We start from the raw sequence: 16919 nt of genomic DNA, 5'->3' as shown, positions 1-16919 counted from the left end.
TGCGTTCGTTCCACTAGTGTGCGAGGACACGAACCACTAGATATGGCACCTGCCTAGGTCCGCTCTTCTAGTGGTGCAAAAGAGACGGACAGCAGCGTAAGCCGCACAAAGCTCCTACCTCTGTTCGCTCCCCTAGTGTGCGAGGATACAAACAACTGCCAGACGCAGTATAAGGAACGTTACCCTAGCGGCAACGTCCACCTACGAGTAGAATCACAAGGCCCAGCCGGACCATGTGCCTCAGGCACCTGCCTATGTCCGCTCCACTAAGAGGTCAGGATACGGACTGCAGCCGAAGCTGTAAGGTATAAGAACGCTACCCTGCCGGTAGCGCTCACCTAACATAGACAGAGAGATGCCTAGAGGGACGTGCACAGAGCGTCTACTCTCATGCATGAACCAAGAGGACTGAGCGCCGGGCGGCGTGCGTCAGGGTCTTATATAGACTCTGTATCTCATCCAAGATGGAGGACACCAGAGCCAATCCGCTGCCAGAATGACAGCAATGACGTCACGCTGGCCTATCACCGAGCAAAGCGTCACAAGCACATGACCAGCAATCCAATCGGCATAGAAGGTGTCAGAGACATGTGACCACGTGTCACAAGCACATGACCAGCGGCCAATCAGCTTAGAAGGTGTCAGAGACATGTGACCTCGTGTCAGCGATGATGTCACCCACACATGTGCAATGGCTCCAAGATAGGACTTAGTCTCCAGCGCTTGCACATGTGCAGTAGCAAGAAATCCGGACATAGTCTCCAGAGCCACAGCAACCGTAACACACAGCTTGTAGTAATGTCCCCTTCCTGATTCCCCTCTTGTAGTAATGCCCCATCCTGGTCCCCTTCTTAAAAAATAATGCTCCATCCTGGTCCCGCTCTTGTAGTAATGTGCCCATTCTTGTCCTTATTTTGTAGTAATGACCCCCATCTTGTAGTAATGTCCCCTTCCTGATCCCCATATTGTAGTAATGCCCCATCCTGGTCCCCCTCTTGTAGAAATCTGCCCATCCTTGTCCCGTTCTTGTAGTAATGTGCTCATCCTTGTCCCCCTAATGTAGTAATATGCCCATCCTGGTCCTCATCTTGTAGTAATTCCCCATCCTGATCCCCTGCTTGTAGTAATGTCCCTATCCTAGTTCCCTTGTAGTAATGTGCCCATCCTTGTCCTCATCTTGTAGTAATGACCCCTGTCTTGTGGTAATGCCTCATCCTGGTCCACCACTTGTAGTAATGCCCCATCCTGACCCCCCACTTGTAGTAATGATCGCCATACTGTAGAAACATCCCCATCCTGATCCCTTTCTTGTGGTAATGTTCCCATCCTGTGGTAATGTCCCCATAGTGTAGTAATGTGCCCTGTTGTGCCATTCTTCACACATAAATAAAAAAAAAATAAAAAAAATCTTCTCACCTGTTCTCCGTGTTCCCTCAGCATCCTCAGTTCTGCACTTGTGGCCCGAGGGCACCGTAGACTCCTTGACAATAGTGGTAAAGTCCAAGTTAGTTGCCATCCAATCAGAAGCCAGCAGCTGAGTTTGGCATGCCAGCGTATGATGTCACTGTTATGCGCCGACAAGCCAAAGTCAGCTGCTGGCCTCTTCATTGGCAGGCAGTTGGAATTGCGGTACAAGGAGCTTGTCTCTGCACGTCAAAACATTTCAATCTAATGTACATCCAAGGATGCAAATAAAACTCTGATGTCGGTGGCCCCCTAGACCGTACCACAATCGTCAAGGGGCCTACGGTGCCTGCAGGCCACATTAATTAGCCTCATGCAGCACACGAGTTTTAGCCCCCTGATCTAAACCATTGAATTCTAACTCTGGCAATGTGTACATGGTCTTTGTCCTGCTGGAAAGTGTTTTACAGCATCTATCAGGTTTTCTAGGATTGCCCTTTCTTTAGCTCCATCCATCTTCCCAACAACTCTGACCAGCTTCCCTGTCCTTGCTGAAGAGAAGTATACCCAAAGCATGATGCTGTCACATCCATGTCTGATAGTAGGGATGGTATTTTCAGGGTGACATGCAGTGTTAGTTTTCCATCACACATAGTGTTTTGCACTTAACCTAAAAAGTTCTACTTTGGTCTCATCTGACCTGAGCACCTTTTTACACTTACTAGCCATGTCCTCTACATAGCTTTTTGCAAATTAAACTTGTTATGTGGCTTGCTTTTACAAAATGGCTTTCTTGTTTCCACTTTTCCATAAAGGCAATATTTTTGGAGTATACGACTAAGGCTATGTGCGCACAGTGCGTTTTTCGCGGCGTTTTTGCGCGTTTTTCGGGTGCATTTTTGGCCTCAAAACTGCAGGACTTTGCTTCCCCAGCAAAGTCTATGAGTTTTCATTTTTGCTGTCCGCACACATCTGGTTTTTTTACCTGCGTCTTTGAGTTAAAAAAAAAAAATGGACATGTCAGTTCTTTCCTGCGTTTTTCTGCGTTTTCCGCCCATGCAATGCATTTGAAAAACGCAGCAAAACGCAGAGATCAAAAACGCAGAAAAACGCAGCCAAAAACGCACCAAATCGCGGTAAAAAATGCATGCGTTTTTGACGCGTTTTTTCGACGCAGGTGCGTTTTTGTGCGTTTTTAGCGGCCAAAAACGCACAAAAACGCAGCGTTAAAAAGACGCAGTGTGCGAACCTAGCCTAATTGTTGTCCTGTGGATAGATTTTCCACCTGAGCTGTGGATCTCTGCAGCTCCTTAAGAGTGGCAATGGGCATTTTGGCTGCTTCTCTAATTAGTGCTCTGCTTGTTTAAGATGTTAGTTTAGGTGGATGGCCATGTCTTGGTAGGTTTGCAATTCTGCCATACTCCTTCCTTTTTTGGATGATGAATTCAGCAGTGCTCCGTTAGTTGTTCAGAGCTTGTGCTATTTTTATTTTATTTCTATAACCAAACCCTGCTTTACTATTCTCCATAATTTTATCCCTGACCAGTCTGGTGTGTTCCTTAGTTTTCATGATAATGTTTAATACCTAATTTTCTCAAACAAAATGTTGAGACCTTTACAGAACAACTGTACTTATTGCAAAACTAAATTACACACAGGTTGACTCAATGTACCAATTACACTCAGGATTTTATTTAGGGTTATCAGACTTCAGGGGGCTGGATACAAATGCATTTTATTATTTAGATTTATTTATTTATTTATTTTTTAAATTATTGGAAAACCATATATCATTTCTTTTACACTTCACAAATGCTTACTACTTAGTATTGGTGCCGTATTTTTCAGACCATAAGACGCACTTTTTTTCCCCCAAATGTTGGGGGAAAGTTGGGGGTGCGTCTTATGGTCTGACTATAGGGCTGCGGCTGGGAATGAGGGTGCTGCGGGTCATCGGGGGCACGAGCAGGCAGCAGCAGCGCCTGCCGTGACCACGTGGGCCCGCTCATTACATATGCACGCCCTTCCTCCCGCCCATCTCTCAGTGCAGAAGCCGGCGCTGACAGGTGGGCGGGAGGACGAGCTGGGACGCGCGCATAGCAAAGAGCCGGCCGCATGATCACCCCTGGCAATTACAGCCTGGAGTGATCATGTGCGGCTGTATTCACTGCCCCCCGCGCGTCATTACCAGCGCGGGGTGCAGTGAATCAGTACACTCACCCGTCCCCGTGTGTGGAGCCGCCCCCCTGCTGCACGCGATGTCTTCCTGTCTGTGCCGGTCAGCTGATCTGTGCTGAGCTGGTCAGCTGATCGGCACAGACAGGAAGACATCGCGATGCAGCAGGGGAACGGCTCCACACACACAGGTCAGTGGCGCAGAGAGGAAGATGATCGGTGCTGGAGGGAGTGAGGAAAAGGTGAGTATAAACGTTTATTTTTTTCTCTGTGCTATAGGATACAGGCCATATACCAGGATGGTATATGAGCACGATGGGGGCATATAGCAGGATGGGAGTATATGAGCAGGCAGGATGGGGGTATATGAACAGGATGGGGGGTATGTGAACAGGATGGGGGGTATATGAACAGGATGGGGGGTATATGAACAGGATGGGGGTATATGAACAGGATGGGGGGTATATGAACAGGATGGGAGTATATGAGCAGGCAGGATGGGGGTATATGAACAAGATGGGGGTATATGAACAGGATGGGAGTATATGAGCAGGCAGGATGGGGGTATATGAACAGGATGGGGGTATATGAACAGGATGGGAGTATATGAGCAGGCAGGATGGGGGTATATGAACAGGATGGGGGTATATGAACAGGATGGGAGTATATGAACAGGATGGATGGGGGAATATGAGCAGGATGGATGGGGGGTATACCAATAGGATGGGGGTATATCAATAGGATCGGGGTATATGAACAGGATGGGGTATATGAACAGGATGGGAGTATATGAGCAGGATGGGGGAATATGAGCAGGATGCTGGTATAGGAGCAGGATGGGGGTTTATAGCAGGATCATATACAAGGCAGGAGGATCATTACCAGGATGGGGTACCTTAGTAGAGAATTTGGGGACATTACCCCCATAACAGTGTCAGCAGCAGATCCTCGCCCCATAACAGTGTGTCATGACCACATTTTTTGCTTAAAGTTTTATTTTCCCATTTTCCTCCTCTAAAACCAGGGTGCGTCTTATAGTCCGGTGCGTCTTATAGTCCGAAAAATACGGTATATCACATACCATCTCAATAATATAGCTTTAAGTTTGTGGGTGTAATGTGAAAAAGTGTGGAAAAGTTCAGGGGGCATGAATACTTTATCAAGGCACTGTATATTGTATATTTCTTGAGAATGATTCACAAAAAAAGTAAAAAGAATTAAAAAAAAAAAGAGAAATGGCCCCAATATCCGGATTACTGGGGTCCCAGTGGACTGAACCCAGCAAATAGCAAGGTATCCCCTCTACCACACATGAAAACAACTTGAAATTTGAAAGTCTATACCAATCACACTTAAAGGGAACCTGTCAGGTGTAATATGCACCCAGAACCATGAGCAGCTCTGGGTGCATATTGCTAATCCCTGCCTAGCAGTCCCAGCCTATAGTAGCATAGATAAAGGGATCTTTAGAAAAAGTATTTCTAAAGATCCCATATGATATGCTAATGAGGCCATTGACTAGTCACAATGGTGTTATATCCCTTGACTAGTCTGCCCCCTTAGCATGTTAGCACGCCCCTGTGAGTGTCGTAACATGCTAATGAATGCGCAGCATCAGTGGATGGTCGCACACCTCTCTGCTGCCATCACGTCCGAGTCCTGGATTCAAAACCCATGTAGTGCACATGACCGAATGTTCGGGATCATGCGCACTGAGCCAAAATCCAGGACTCAGAGGTGATGAAAGCAGATCTGTAAGCGTGGCCATCCTCTGATGCTGCGCATTCATTAGCATGTTAGTACGCCCACAGGTGTGTACTAACATGCTAATGGGGCCAACTAGCCAGTGGAATTAACGCCCAGGGGACTAGTGCCTTTGCTAATTAGCATATCATAAAGGATCTTTAGAAATACTTTTTCTAAAGATCCCTTTATCTATGCTAGTGTATACAGAGATGGTTAGGCAGGGATTAGCAATATGCACCCAGAACTGCTCGTGGTTCTGGATGCATATTGCACCTGACAGGTTCACGTTAATGGCTTTCAGTCAACTGCACTGTCATAATATACAGAGGAAAAATTATTGAAAATCTAGAACTATACAAATGCTTCTGGAAACAAACTGTGTATACAAATTCATCTATAGTCCACATAGTGACATGATGTCAGGAAAATCCTACTAGAACAGCTAAACTTTAAAATGGATTAATCAAAATCAGATTAAATGATTCCAGCTGTGTAGTAACTATTAATTTAACATGATTGGCTAATTCTGAAAACAGCCACATCCTCAATTATAAGAGGGTGCTCACACTTATGCAGCCACAAATATTTCAGTTTTGTAATTTTTATTTTTCCCCTCAAAATAATTTATTTCTCAATAGATTTGTACAGATTATGGGCGACAATAAAGATGGTAAAAGTACTGAAATTATGAATTGTTATTACATGACAAAAACCTAGCATTATTACAGGGGCGTGTAGACTTTTTTTATAGGCACTGTATATTTAATGAAGTAACATATTAAGTTAAAAAAATTAAAAAAAAAAAATAGTCCACCATCTTGCGGTATTATGGGTATTATGGAGACATGATCCTCTGCCGTTGTCCTTACCTTACATCGCCGACAACACAGCCCGTCACTGCACATTGCATCATGGCTTAGTGTGCACTTCTTACAGCAGTTCAGGGCGCCGCTCTTTTTACATTCCTGTCAATTACAATAAAAGCGCAAGTCATTGTTACGTGGCGTTTTGTAAATCCACCTGCAGCAGTAGTAGACTAGAAATACTCTATCCTGCAATGTGTGCACACTGCGCCTCGTCCATGTCTCCACTTGAGTGCAGATGGGTATTTTTTTGGAGCCCCAGTATTATTTGTACACTTCCAATCAGTTTTTACAGGAGACACTTTATGGGATTTGTCAGTGCTATTACCGCAGTTGCCAAATAACACTCTGACACTTAAAACTATGCCAGAAAGTTAGCACATGGCCGTTAAGATGGATATTTTTTATTTATGGAAGTTTATTGCCACTTTACACTTCAGAAACAAAATCTTAGAATTGATTAGTATTGTGCCATTTTGGGGAAAATATGGCATAAGCTGCAATTCTACATTTGATGTACCCTTGGGCTTATCTCCTAGAGGAACAGAAGGATCAGGCACGAATAATTCAACAAACCCGACCCATCTTGATAAGTTGGTGAAGAGTTAGTAGACATAAGCAGGCTTTACACGCTACGACATCGCTAGCAATTGCTAGCGATATCGAGCGTGTAAGCACCCGCCCCCGTCGTGGATGCAATATCGTGGGTTCGCTGCCGCAGCGAACATTATCACTACGGCAGCGTCACACGCACTTACCTGGTCGGCGTTGTCGCTGTGACTGCTGAACAATCCCTCCCTCAAGGGGGAGGGACGTTTGGCATCACAGCGACGTCACCGCGACGTCACTAAGCGGCCGGCCAATCAAAGCGGAGGGGCGGAGATGAGCGGGACGTAACATCCCAACCACCTCCTTCCTTCCGCATTGCGGCCGGCGGCAGGTAAGGAGACGTTCCTCGCTCCTGCGGTGTCACACACGGCGATGTGTGCTGCTGCAGGAGCGATGAACCACATCGATAATCAACCATTACCGATTTTTGGTTTTGGGACGACCTCTCCATGGTGAACGATTTTCACCATTTTTAAGGTCGCTTAAGGTCGCTGGTATTTGAGGTCGCTTAAGGTCGCTAGTAAGTATCACACGCTGCGACATCGTTAATGACGCCGGATGTGCGTCACTAACAACGTGACCCTGGTGATAAAACTTTAACGATATCGTAGCGTGTAAAGCCCCCTATAGTCTTATCACTATTGTGGATCTGTACCAAAAGCAATTTTGTCTCATTGATCATTCTTTATCTACAGGCAGCATCTTATAGAGCAAGACCAGATCGATTCCTAGGGGGACTTTATCATTACACTTAGAGGGTAGCAAATTATAGCACATGACATATTTATGGTGTAATTTGTGCTTCTTTTTTTTTTATAGCACTTTTCTAAAACAGTGGGTGAGGCTCAGTAATGTAAATTATAGTGAATATCTAGATTAAGCGAAAGAGATGCACCTAATTTCTAAAGAAGCATGTGCCTTTTAATAAATTGGGTGCATCTTACTCTAGGGTGGACAACTCCTGGACAATCCCTTTAAGCATAATGCATAAAGATGGCTAGAATACCAATGAAAGTAGAGTTACTGTTAATGAATATTTATGGCTGTAATTTCTGGGCAGTGACCACCTGTGTACAAGCATTATTCACATCAATATATGCACCGAGTCAAGATGAATAAGACATGAGAGCATGAGAACCGCCAGTCAAAAGAACTCCCCCCCCACCCCCCCAAAGCCCCAAAGCGTTAGTATAAACCCAGGGTTGGGGAACCTCCGGCCCTTGGGCCGACTTTTTATGAGGCCCACGGGCACATTCCCGGGTACCACAGTGCTCAAACATTAGCTGTGGTCTTATCGGCTGTCGGCCCTTTAAATTGCAATGTGTGAAGTGAGGATGCAAACGCAGCATTCGCTGTGTGCGCAGCCGCATACCATTAGGTCCTCAGCATACTGGCCTGTGCCAGCATCCAGAGGACATACTTTGTGGGCGGGGTAAGTGCGAGGTGTGCTCCCGTCCCACAGAAAAAAAGGAGCAGCAGATTTACCGGACTCCCTACTGTACATGCCTTCCGGAAGTGTGAGACTGAGTCCTCTACCCAGTACTGTGAGCCCTCCACCCTGTGCTGTGAGCCCTCCACCCCCTCCTGTCATGTATATGTGAGCCGTCCACCCCCTCCTGTGATATATATATATATATATATATATATATATATGAGCCCTCCAGCCCCTCCTGTGATGTATATATGAACCAGCAAGTGATTCCTGTGATGTATATATGAGTCCTCCAGCCCCTCCTGTGATGTATATATACTAGCCTTCCAGCCCCTTATGTGATGTATATAATGGAGCCCTCCAGTGATTTTTTTTATATATATATATATATATATATATATATATATGAGCCCTCCAGCTTCTCCTGTGATGTAAAAAAGGGAGCCCTCCAGCCCCTCCTGTGATGTATATATGGGAGCCATCCAGTCTCTCCTGTGATGTATATATGGGAGCCCTCCAGCCCCTCCTGTGATGTATATATGGGAGCCATCCAGTCTCTCCTGTGATGTATATATGGGAGCCTTCCAGCCCCTCATATGATGTATAAATGGGAGCAGCCCTCCAGCCCCTCATGTGATGTATATATATATCAGCCCTTCAGCCTCTCCCCTCATATGATGTGTATATGTGAGTCCTCCAGCCCCTCATGTGATGTATATATGGGAGCCCTCTAGTCCTTCCTGTGATGTATATAAGGGAGCCTTCCAGCCCCTCATGTGGTGTATATATTGCAGCCCTTCAGCCTCTCCCCTCATGTGATGTATATAAGTGAGTCCTTCAGCCCCTCTTGTGATGTATATATGTGAGCCCTCCAGCCCCTCATGTGATGTACTGTATATGATTTACCAATCTTTTGACTGCGCTCCAGATCGAGACAAACCTGGAAAGCAATTGTGAGAAGCCACGTGATCAATATCACTGAACATCACAGCTGCACCAAAGAGCAGCAGCTCCGGCTACCACAGTAGGGGTGAGTTAATTAATTGTTTGACCAAATATATTAGAGTAATTTTCAAGCCGATAATTTTTTACGGCCCCTGAATGTTGGTAGATATTTCCAAATGGCCCCCGGTAGAAAAAAGGTTCCCCACCCCTGGTATAATCAGTCACTGACTCCTCTAAACCCTGCCTTTCCTGGCCTTAAATGTCCAGTGGGCAAATCTGCTCAATGACTGACAGCTGTTTCTCTATGAACACTCATACAGGGTAAGCTGTCAATTGTTCATTAAGTCCACCCACTGGACTTCTAAGCCCAGCGACGTTAAGTATTTACAGTTGTATGCAAAAGTATGGGCACCACTGATTAAAATTTACGGTTATTGTGAACAGTTAAGCAAGTTGAAGATTAACTGATGTCTAAAAGGCGTAAATTTAAAGATGACACATTTTCTTTGTATTTTAAGCAAAAAAAAAATTATATTTATATCTTTTATATTTTTAAATTAACAAAAAAGGAAAATACGCCGATGCAAAAGTTTGGGCACCCTGCATGGTTAGTGCATAGTAGCACCCCCTTTGCCAAGTATCACAGCTTGTAAACGATTTTTTGTAGCCAGCCAAGCATCTTTCAATCCTTGTCTGAGGGCTTTTCATCCATTCTTCCTTGGAAATGTCTTCCAGTTCTGTGAGATTCCTGGGTCGTCTTGAATGCACTGCTCTTTCAATGATGTTCAGATCAGGGCACTGTCAGGGCCATTGTAAGCCCTTCAGCTTGCGCCCTTTGAAGTAGTCTATTATGGATTTTGACATGTGTTTAGGATCATTATCTATTTGTAGAAGCCATCCTCTTTCAATATTGGGGTTTTTTACAGCAACATTTTTGGAAGAGCTGATCGTAGGATTGCTAGAAAAGCAAATCAGGAGATTTAGCAAACTCTGGAGTTGTGGTACATTGTTCTACTGTTATGAGACACCTGCACAAATATGGCCTTCATGGAAGAGTCATCAGAAGAAAACCTCTCCTGCATCCTCACCATAAAATTCAGCATCAGAAGTATACAAAAGAATAACTAAACAAGACTGATGCATTTTAGAAGCAAGTCCTGTGGACCAATGAGATTAAAATAGAACTATTTGGCCACAATGATCAAAGGTATATGTGGAGAAAAAAGGGCACAGAATTTCAGGAAAAGAAAATATTGCCAACCATTAAGCATGGGGGTGGATCAATCATATTTTGGGGTTCTGTTTCAGCCAATGGCACGGGGTAGAGGGAAGAATGGATTCAATGAAATTTCAACAAATTATTGATACAAAGATAACACCATCTGTAAAAAAGCTGAAGTTGAAAAGAGGATGGCTTCTACAAATGGATAATGATTCTAAACACATGCCAAAATCCACAATAGACTACCTCAAAAAGCGCAAGCTGAAGGTTTTACAATGGCCCTCACAGTCTCCTGATCTGTACATCACTGAAAATCTGTGGCTAGACCTCAAAAGAGAAGTGCATGCAAGAGGACCCAGGAATCTCACAGAACTGGAAGACTTTTCCAAGGAAGAATGGATGAAAATCCCTCAAACGAGAATTGAAAGACTCTTGGCTGGCAACAAAAAGCGTTTACAAGCTGTGATACTTGTCAAAGAGGGTGCCACTAGGTACTAACCACACAGGGTGTCCAAACTTTTGAAAGTGCCTGTTTTCCTATTTTGTTAATTCAAAAATGTACAGGATGAAAATATAAGTATTTTTTTTTCCTACAATAGAAAAGAAATGTGTCATCTTTAACTTTATGCCTTTTAGAGATTATTTCATCTTTAACTTGCTTAATTGTTCACAATAACACTCATTTTGAAGAGGGGTGCACAAACATTTGCACGCCACTGTAGAGCAATATACTACAACTTGTACTGAACATTTGCACAAAACTATATCTGTTCAAATGATTTTTATTAGGTTTTGTAGTTAACAAATCTTGAACTCATACATTAGAAAATTCAAGGACACATTTTTTTTTTTCTGGAGCACAAAACTATATCAATGGGCTCCACTCCTCCTGCACCAGTTTGTGGTGGGTACTCACAGTAGGTGAGCCACAGTCACATTCTTCCCCCACTTCCACAAATCCATTCCCACAAGATGGAGCATCCAATAACTGAAAAGGAAGAAACAAAACAAGAGGACATTTGTTAGGAGGGGTGACTGAAAGATTGTCCTTTTTGGGTTTTTTTCTGGCAATTTTTTTTTTCTTTTAATTTTATAGGAAAACACAGCATCCAGAAAATTACATTTAGGAGCCATCCAGGTGACTGTACAATTATACAGTGGGATAGGTTAGAGCGTGAAGTAAATGTCGAGGGAGGAACACACCTAATTGAAGGCTCAGACGTGAAGTGAAGGGTGCCCGAGTGACAACAAGCTGTAGAAACTAATGCATATAGGCATTAGATATATGAATCCAGATACCATGTAATCAGTGGAAATAATGCAAAACTAGTTATATAGTTATATACAGGGAAAGGCTAAAAAAACAAAAAAAGCTTGTTGCTATGGCAGGACCAATGTGCTGGTTAGTATTGTGTGCAATATCCAGTTAACGTCATGTTCTGAGTACAACGTCTCTACCTTGTTGGGTTTGTTAAACAAGCACTTTCCGCCTCCATTTTTCAAGAACTGTCTGTATTCATCAGTGCTGCAGCGGGAGAATTTCTGGGGAAGATAGTACCTGAAATGATACAATTACTATTAGTGACAACCATTACACACCTTCTTCTGGATTATCAAACATTTATAGAAAATGTTTTTGGGATTATCCAGTACCATCAAAAATTGGAGTTACTGCTGGTCATGCTGTAAAGCACCACTCCAGCGGGGTTTTATTTAATCACTAGACTTGGGCTATAAATCCAAGTCCCCTGCCCCCCTTTTTATACACACTATCTGAAATTTTCATCCTTTTTCGACACCACTCCAGTCCCAAGGCACCATCTTGTGCTTCTTACTTCTTATTGGCCGGAAGTCAGAAGTTACATCACAAGATCCCAATGCAACTCTAGGAGAGCCAGAGGGAGGCTCTCATAGAGATGTATTGATTTGTGACTTCTGGAGAACTCAATGAAACACTGGGGCTGCTAGCAGGTAAGAAACTGCCTCACACCAAGGAGAGCATTGGTAAAACAGATGAAGGCGCTAGAACTCACCACTCCATTGGTGAAATAAAAAAAAAACAGAAAACGCTGAAGTGGTGCTTTAAAATAATCAAAACACTATCACTAGCCCCCTGCGGCTCCAGAGCCGTCTCGTCACTGCTCACTATTATTCCTTGTTGAAAGAACACATCTACAACATGTGACCACTGCAGTCAATCACTGAGCTCAGCAGTCTTGAGCCATCTATGGAGAGGTGGTGCTAGAGAAGCAGGCAAGTGATGCTTATTTTGATGAATTACCAGCATTTTTTTTTAAGAAAAAGAAGAACCCCTTGAAGCACAATACATAAAGACTGCTAGTATCCAGGTTAAAGAGAATTACTGTACATGGAAAACTTATGGCTGTAATTTCTGGGTAGTGGCCACATGGGTACAAGCATTGTGCACAGCAATATACAGTATATCAAAAAAGTGAATATACCCCTCACATTTTTGTAAATCTTTTATTATATCTTTTCATGGGATAACACTGCAGATATGACACTTTGATACAATGTAAAGTAGTCAGTGTACAGCTTGTATAACAGTGTGAATTTAGTGAGCCCTTTAAATAACTCAACACACCGCTATTAATGTCAAATCCGCTGGCAACAAAAGTGGGTACACCCCTGAGTGAAAATGGTCAAATTGTGCCCAAAAGGTCGCATATTTTGTGTTGCACCTTTATGATCAAGCATTGCCTCAACTCTCTTGGGTACTAGAGCTTCACAGGAGCCACTGGAATCCTCTTCCTTCCTCCATGACGACATCACAGAGCTGGTGGATGTTAGAGACCTTACGCTCCTCCACCTTACACTGTGTGCAGAATTATTAGGCAAATGAGTATTTTGATCACATGATAATTGTTATACATGTTGTCCTACTCCAAGCTGTATAGGCTTCAGAGCCAACTACCAAGTAAGTAAATCAGGTTATGTGCATCTCTGTAATGAGGAGGGGTGTGGAATAATGACATCAACACCCTATATAAGGTGTGCTTAATTATTAGGCAACTTCTTTTCCTTTGGCAAAATGGCTCAGAAGAGAGATTTGATGGGCTCTGAAAAGTCCAAAATTGTGAGATGTCTTGCAGAGGGATACAGCAGTCTTGAAATTGCCAAACCTTTGAAGCACGATCACTGAACAATCAAGCGTTTCATGGCAAATAGCCAACAGGGTCGCAAGAAGCGTATTGGGCAAAAAAGGCGCAAGATAACTGCCCATGAATTGAGGAAAATCAAGCATGAAGCTGCCAAGATGCCATTTGCCACCAGTTTGGCCATATTTCAGAGCTGCAACGTTACTGGAGTATCAAAAAGCACAAGCTGTGCCATACTCAGGGACATGGCCAAGGTAAGGAAGGTTAAAAAACGACCACCTTTGAACAAGAAACATAAAATAAAACATCAAGACTGGGCCAAGAAATATCTTAAGACTGATTTTTCAAAAGTTTTATGGACTGATGAAATGAGAGTGACTCTTGATGGGCCAGAGGCTGGATCAGTAAAGGGCAGAGAGCTCCACTCCGACTCAGACGCCAGCAAGGTGGAGGTGGGGTACTGGTATGGGCTGGTATCATCAAAGATGAACTTGTGGGACCTTTTCGGGTTGAGAATGGAGTGATGCTCAACTCCCATACCTACTGCTAGTTTCTGGAAGACAACTTCTTCAAGCAGTGGTACAGGAAGAAGTCGGTATCGTTCAAGAAAATCATGATTTTCATGCAGGACAATGCTCCATCACATGCATCCATTACTCCACAGCGTGGCTAGCCAGTAAAAGTCTAAAAGATGAAAAAATAGTTACATGGCCCCCTTTTTCACCTGATCTGAGCCCCATAGAGAACCTGTGGTCCCTCATAAAATGTAAGATCTACAGGGAGGGAAAACAGTACACCTTTCGGAGCAGTGTCTGGGAGGCTGTGGTGGCTGCTGCACACAATGTTGATCGTAAACTCATCAAGCAACTGAAAGAATCTATGGATGGTAGGCTGTTGCGTGTCATCATAAAAAAGGTGGCTATATTGGTCACTAATTTTTTTGGGTTTTGTTTTTTGCATGTCAGAAATGTTTATTTCTAAATTTTGTGCAGTTATATTGATTTACCTGGTGAAAAAAAACAAGTGAGATGGGAATATATTTGGTTTTTATTAAGTTGCCTAAAAATTCTGCACAGTAAAAGTTACCTGCACAAACAGATATCCTCCTAAGATAGCCAAATCTAAAAAAAACCAATAATGAATAAAAAAGTCTTTGAAAATGAACAAATTAAAGTCAGACATTGCTTTTCAACCATGCTTCCACAGACATTTTTAAAAAATAAAACTTATGAAATAGGCCTGGACAGAAATGATGGTACCCTTAACTAAATATTTTGTTGCATAATCTTTTGAGGCAATCACTGCAATCAAACAATTCCTGTAACTGTCAATGAGACTTCTCCACCTCTCGACAGGTATTTTGACTCCTCAAGAGCAAACTGCTCCAGCTGTTTCATGTTTGAAGGTTGCATTTTCCAGATGGCATGTTTCAGCACTTTCCAAAGATGCACAATAGGATTTAGGTCAGGGCTCATAGAAGGCCACTTCAGAATAGTCCAATGTTTTTCTCTTAGCCATTCTTGGGTGTTTTTAGCTGTGTGTTTTGGGTCATTATCCTGTTGCAAGACCCATGACCTAAGACTGAGACCAAGCTTTCTGACACTGGGCAGCACATCTCTAGAATCCCTTGATAGTTTTGAGATTTCATTGTACCCTGCACAGATTCAAGACACCCTGTGCCAGATGCAGCAAAGCAGCCCCAGATTATAACCGAGCCTCCTCCATGTTTCACAGTAGGGACAGTGTTTTTTTCTTGATATGCTTCATTTTTCCGTCTGTGAACATAAAACTGATGTGCCTTGCCAAAAAGTTCAATTTTTGTCTCATCTGTCCATAGGACATTCTCTCAGAAGTTTTGTGGCTTGTCAATATGTAGTTTGGAAAATTCCAGTCTGGCTTTTTTTATGATTTTTTTTTTCAACAATGGTGTCCTCCTTGGTCGTGGTACGATCTGATACTGATATTCCTTGAGTTTGAAGTTCATCTTTAATCTCTTTAAAGTTTTTCTGGGCTTTTTTGTTACTCTTCTTATTATCTGTCTCTTTGATTTGTCATCACTTTTACTCCTGCAGCCATGTCCAGGGAGGTTAGCTACAGTCCCATGGATCTTAAATTTCAGAATAATATGTGCAACTGTAGTCACAGGAACATCAACCTGCTTAAAGATGGTCTTATAACCTTTACTGTTAACATGCTTGTCTATAATTTTCTTTCTAATCTCCTGAGACAGCTCTTTCCTTTCATTCCTCTGGTCCATGTTGAGTGTGGTCCACACCATGTCACCAAACAGCACAGTGAGTATTTGTAGCCCTATATACAAGCCCACTGACTGATTACAAGATTATAGACCGCTGTGATGCTAATTAGTGAACACCCGTTGATTCAACATGTCCCTTTTGTCACATTATTTTCAGGGGTACCATCATTTCTGTCCAGGCTTGTTTCATGAGTTCTATTTTTTTAAAAGTTGTGTGGAAGCATGGTTGAAAAGCAATGTCTGACTTTCATTTGATTCATTTTCATAGATTTTTTATTTATTATTACTTTTGTCAGATTCAAGATATTTCTGTGACCCTTGTGGGTTTTTCTTTCCTTAAACAAGGGGTACCAAGAATTTTGACCACGTGTGTATTGTATGCTGCCTGTCTAGTATTAGTAACTAAATGGTTCTTAAGGATTCCCATCTAGGCTAAGATACAGTTTGGTCCAGAAATATTTGGACAGTGACCGAATCTTCGTGATTTGGCCTCTGCATGTCGCTATTTTTTATTTAAAATGAAACAACTGAGATGCAATTGAAGTGGAGACTTTCAAATTTATTTAAAGAGGTTGAATAGAAATATTCTGTGAAATATTTAGGAATTGCAACCACTTTTCTACAATCCTCAACATTTCAGGAGCTCAAAAGTAATTGTACAAATTTACTTTACCATAAATAAAATGTTAATTTTTAAAACTTTGTAGAGAATCCTTTACAGGCAATGACTGGCTGAAGTCTGGAACCCATGGATGTCACCAAACCCTGGGTTTCCTCCTGTGTAATGCTTTGCCTGCCTTTACTACAGCTGACTTCAGTTGTTTCTGGGTCTTTCTGCCTTAACTTTTGTCTTAAGCATGTGATATGCAGCTCGATGGGGTTGAGATTTGGTGACTGACTCGGCCATTGCAGAATATTCCACTTCTTTGCCTTAAACTCCTGAGCTGCTTTCGCAGTATGTTTTGGGTCATTGTCCATCTGTACTGTGAAGCTCCGTCTAATCAACCTTGCTGCATTTGGGTGAATCTGAGCAGAAAGTATCGCCCTGTACACTTCAGAATTCATCCGGCTGCTTCTGTCTTCAGTCACATAATTAATAAACACTAGTGACCCAGTACCATTTGAAACTATGCATGCCCGGTCATTA

General features: G+C 42.9%; 1 protein-coding gene across 2 annotated transcripts in view; it reads right to left on the bottom strand.

The window, feature by feature from the left end:
* The window catches only part of ADAM11 (ADAM metallopeptidase domain 11), a 148543-nt gene that overhangs the window by 28834 nt on the left and 102790 nt on the right, over positions 1-16919 (bottom strand). For both annotated transcript variants that reach the window (XM_075350250.1, XM_075350251.1), the window contains 3 exons: positions 11855-11954; positions 11313-11384; positions 6195-6290 (listed from right to left, as the gene is read on the bottom strand). In XM_075350250.1, the coding sequence (XP_075206365.1) occupies positions 6195-6290; positions 11313-11384; positions 11855-11954 (268 nt within the window). The remainder of the gene's footprint in view (positions 1-6194; positions 6291-11312; positions 11385-11854; positions 11955-16919) is intronic.

Source organism: Anomaloglossus baeobatrachus, chromosome 5, assembly GCF_048569485.1.
Source record: "Anomaloglossus baeobatrachus isolate aAnoBae1 chromosome 5, aAnoBae1.hap1, whole genome shotgun sequence".
Lineage (NCBI taxonomy): Eukaryota > Metazoa > Chordata > Amphibia > Anura > Aromobatidae > Anomaloglossus > Anomaloglossus baeobatrachus.
The sequence above is the reverse complement of the archived record's forward strand: the minus strand, read 5'-3'. Positions and strand labels throughout refer to the sequence as shown.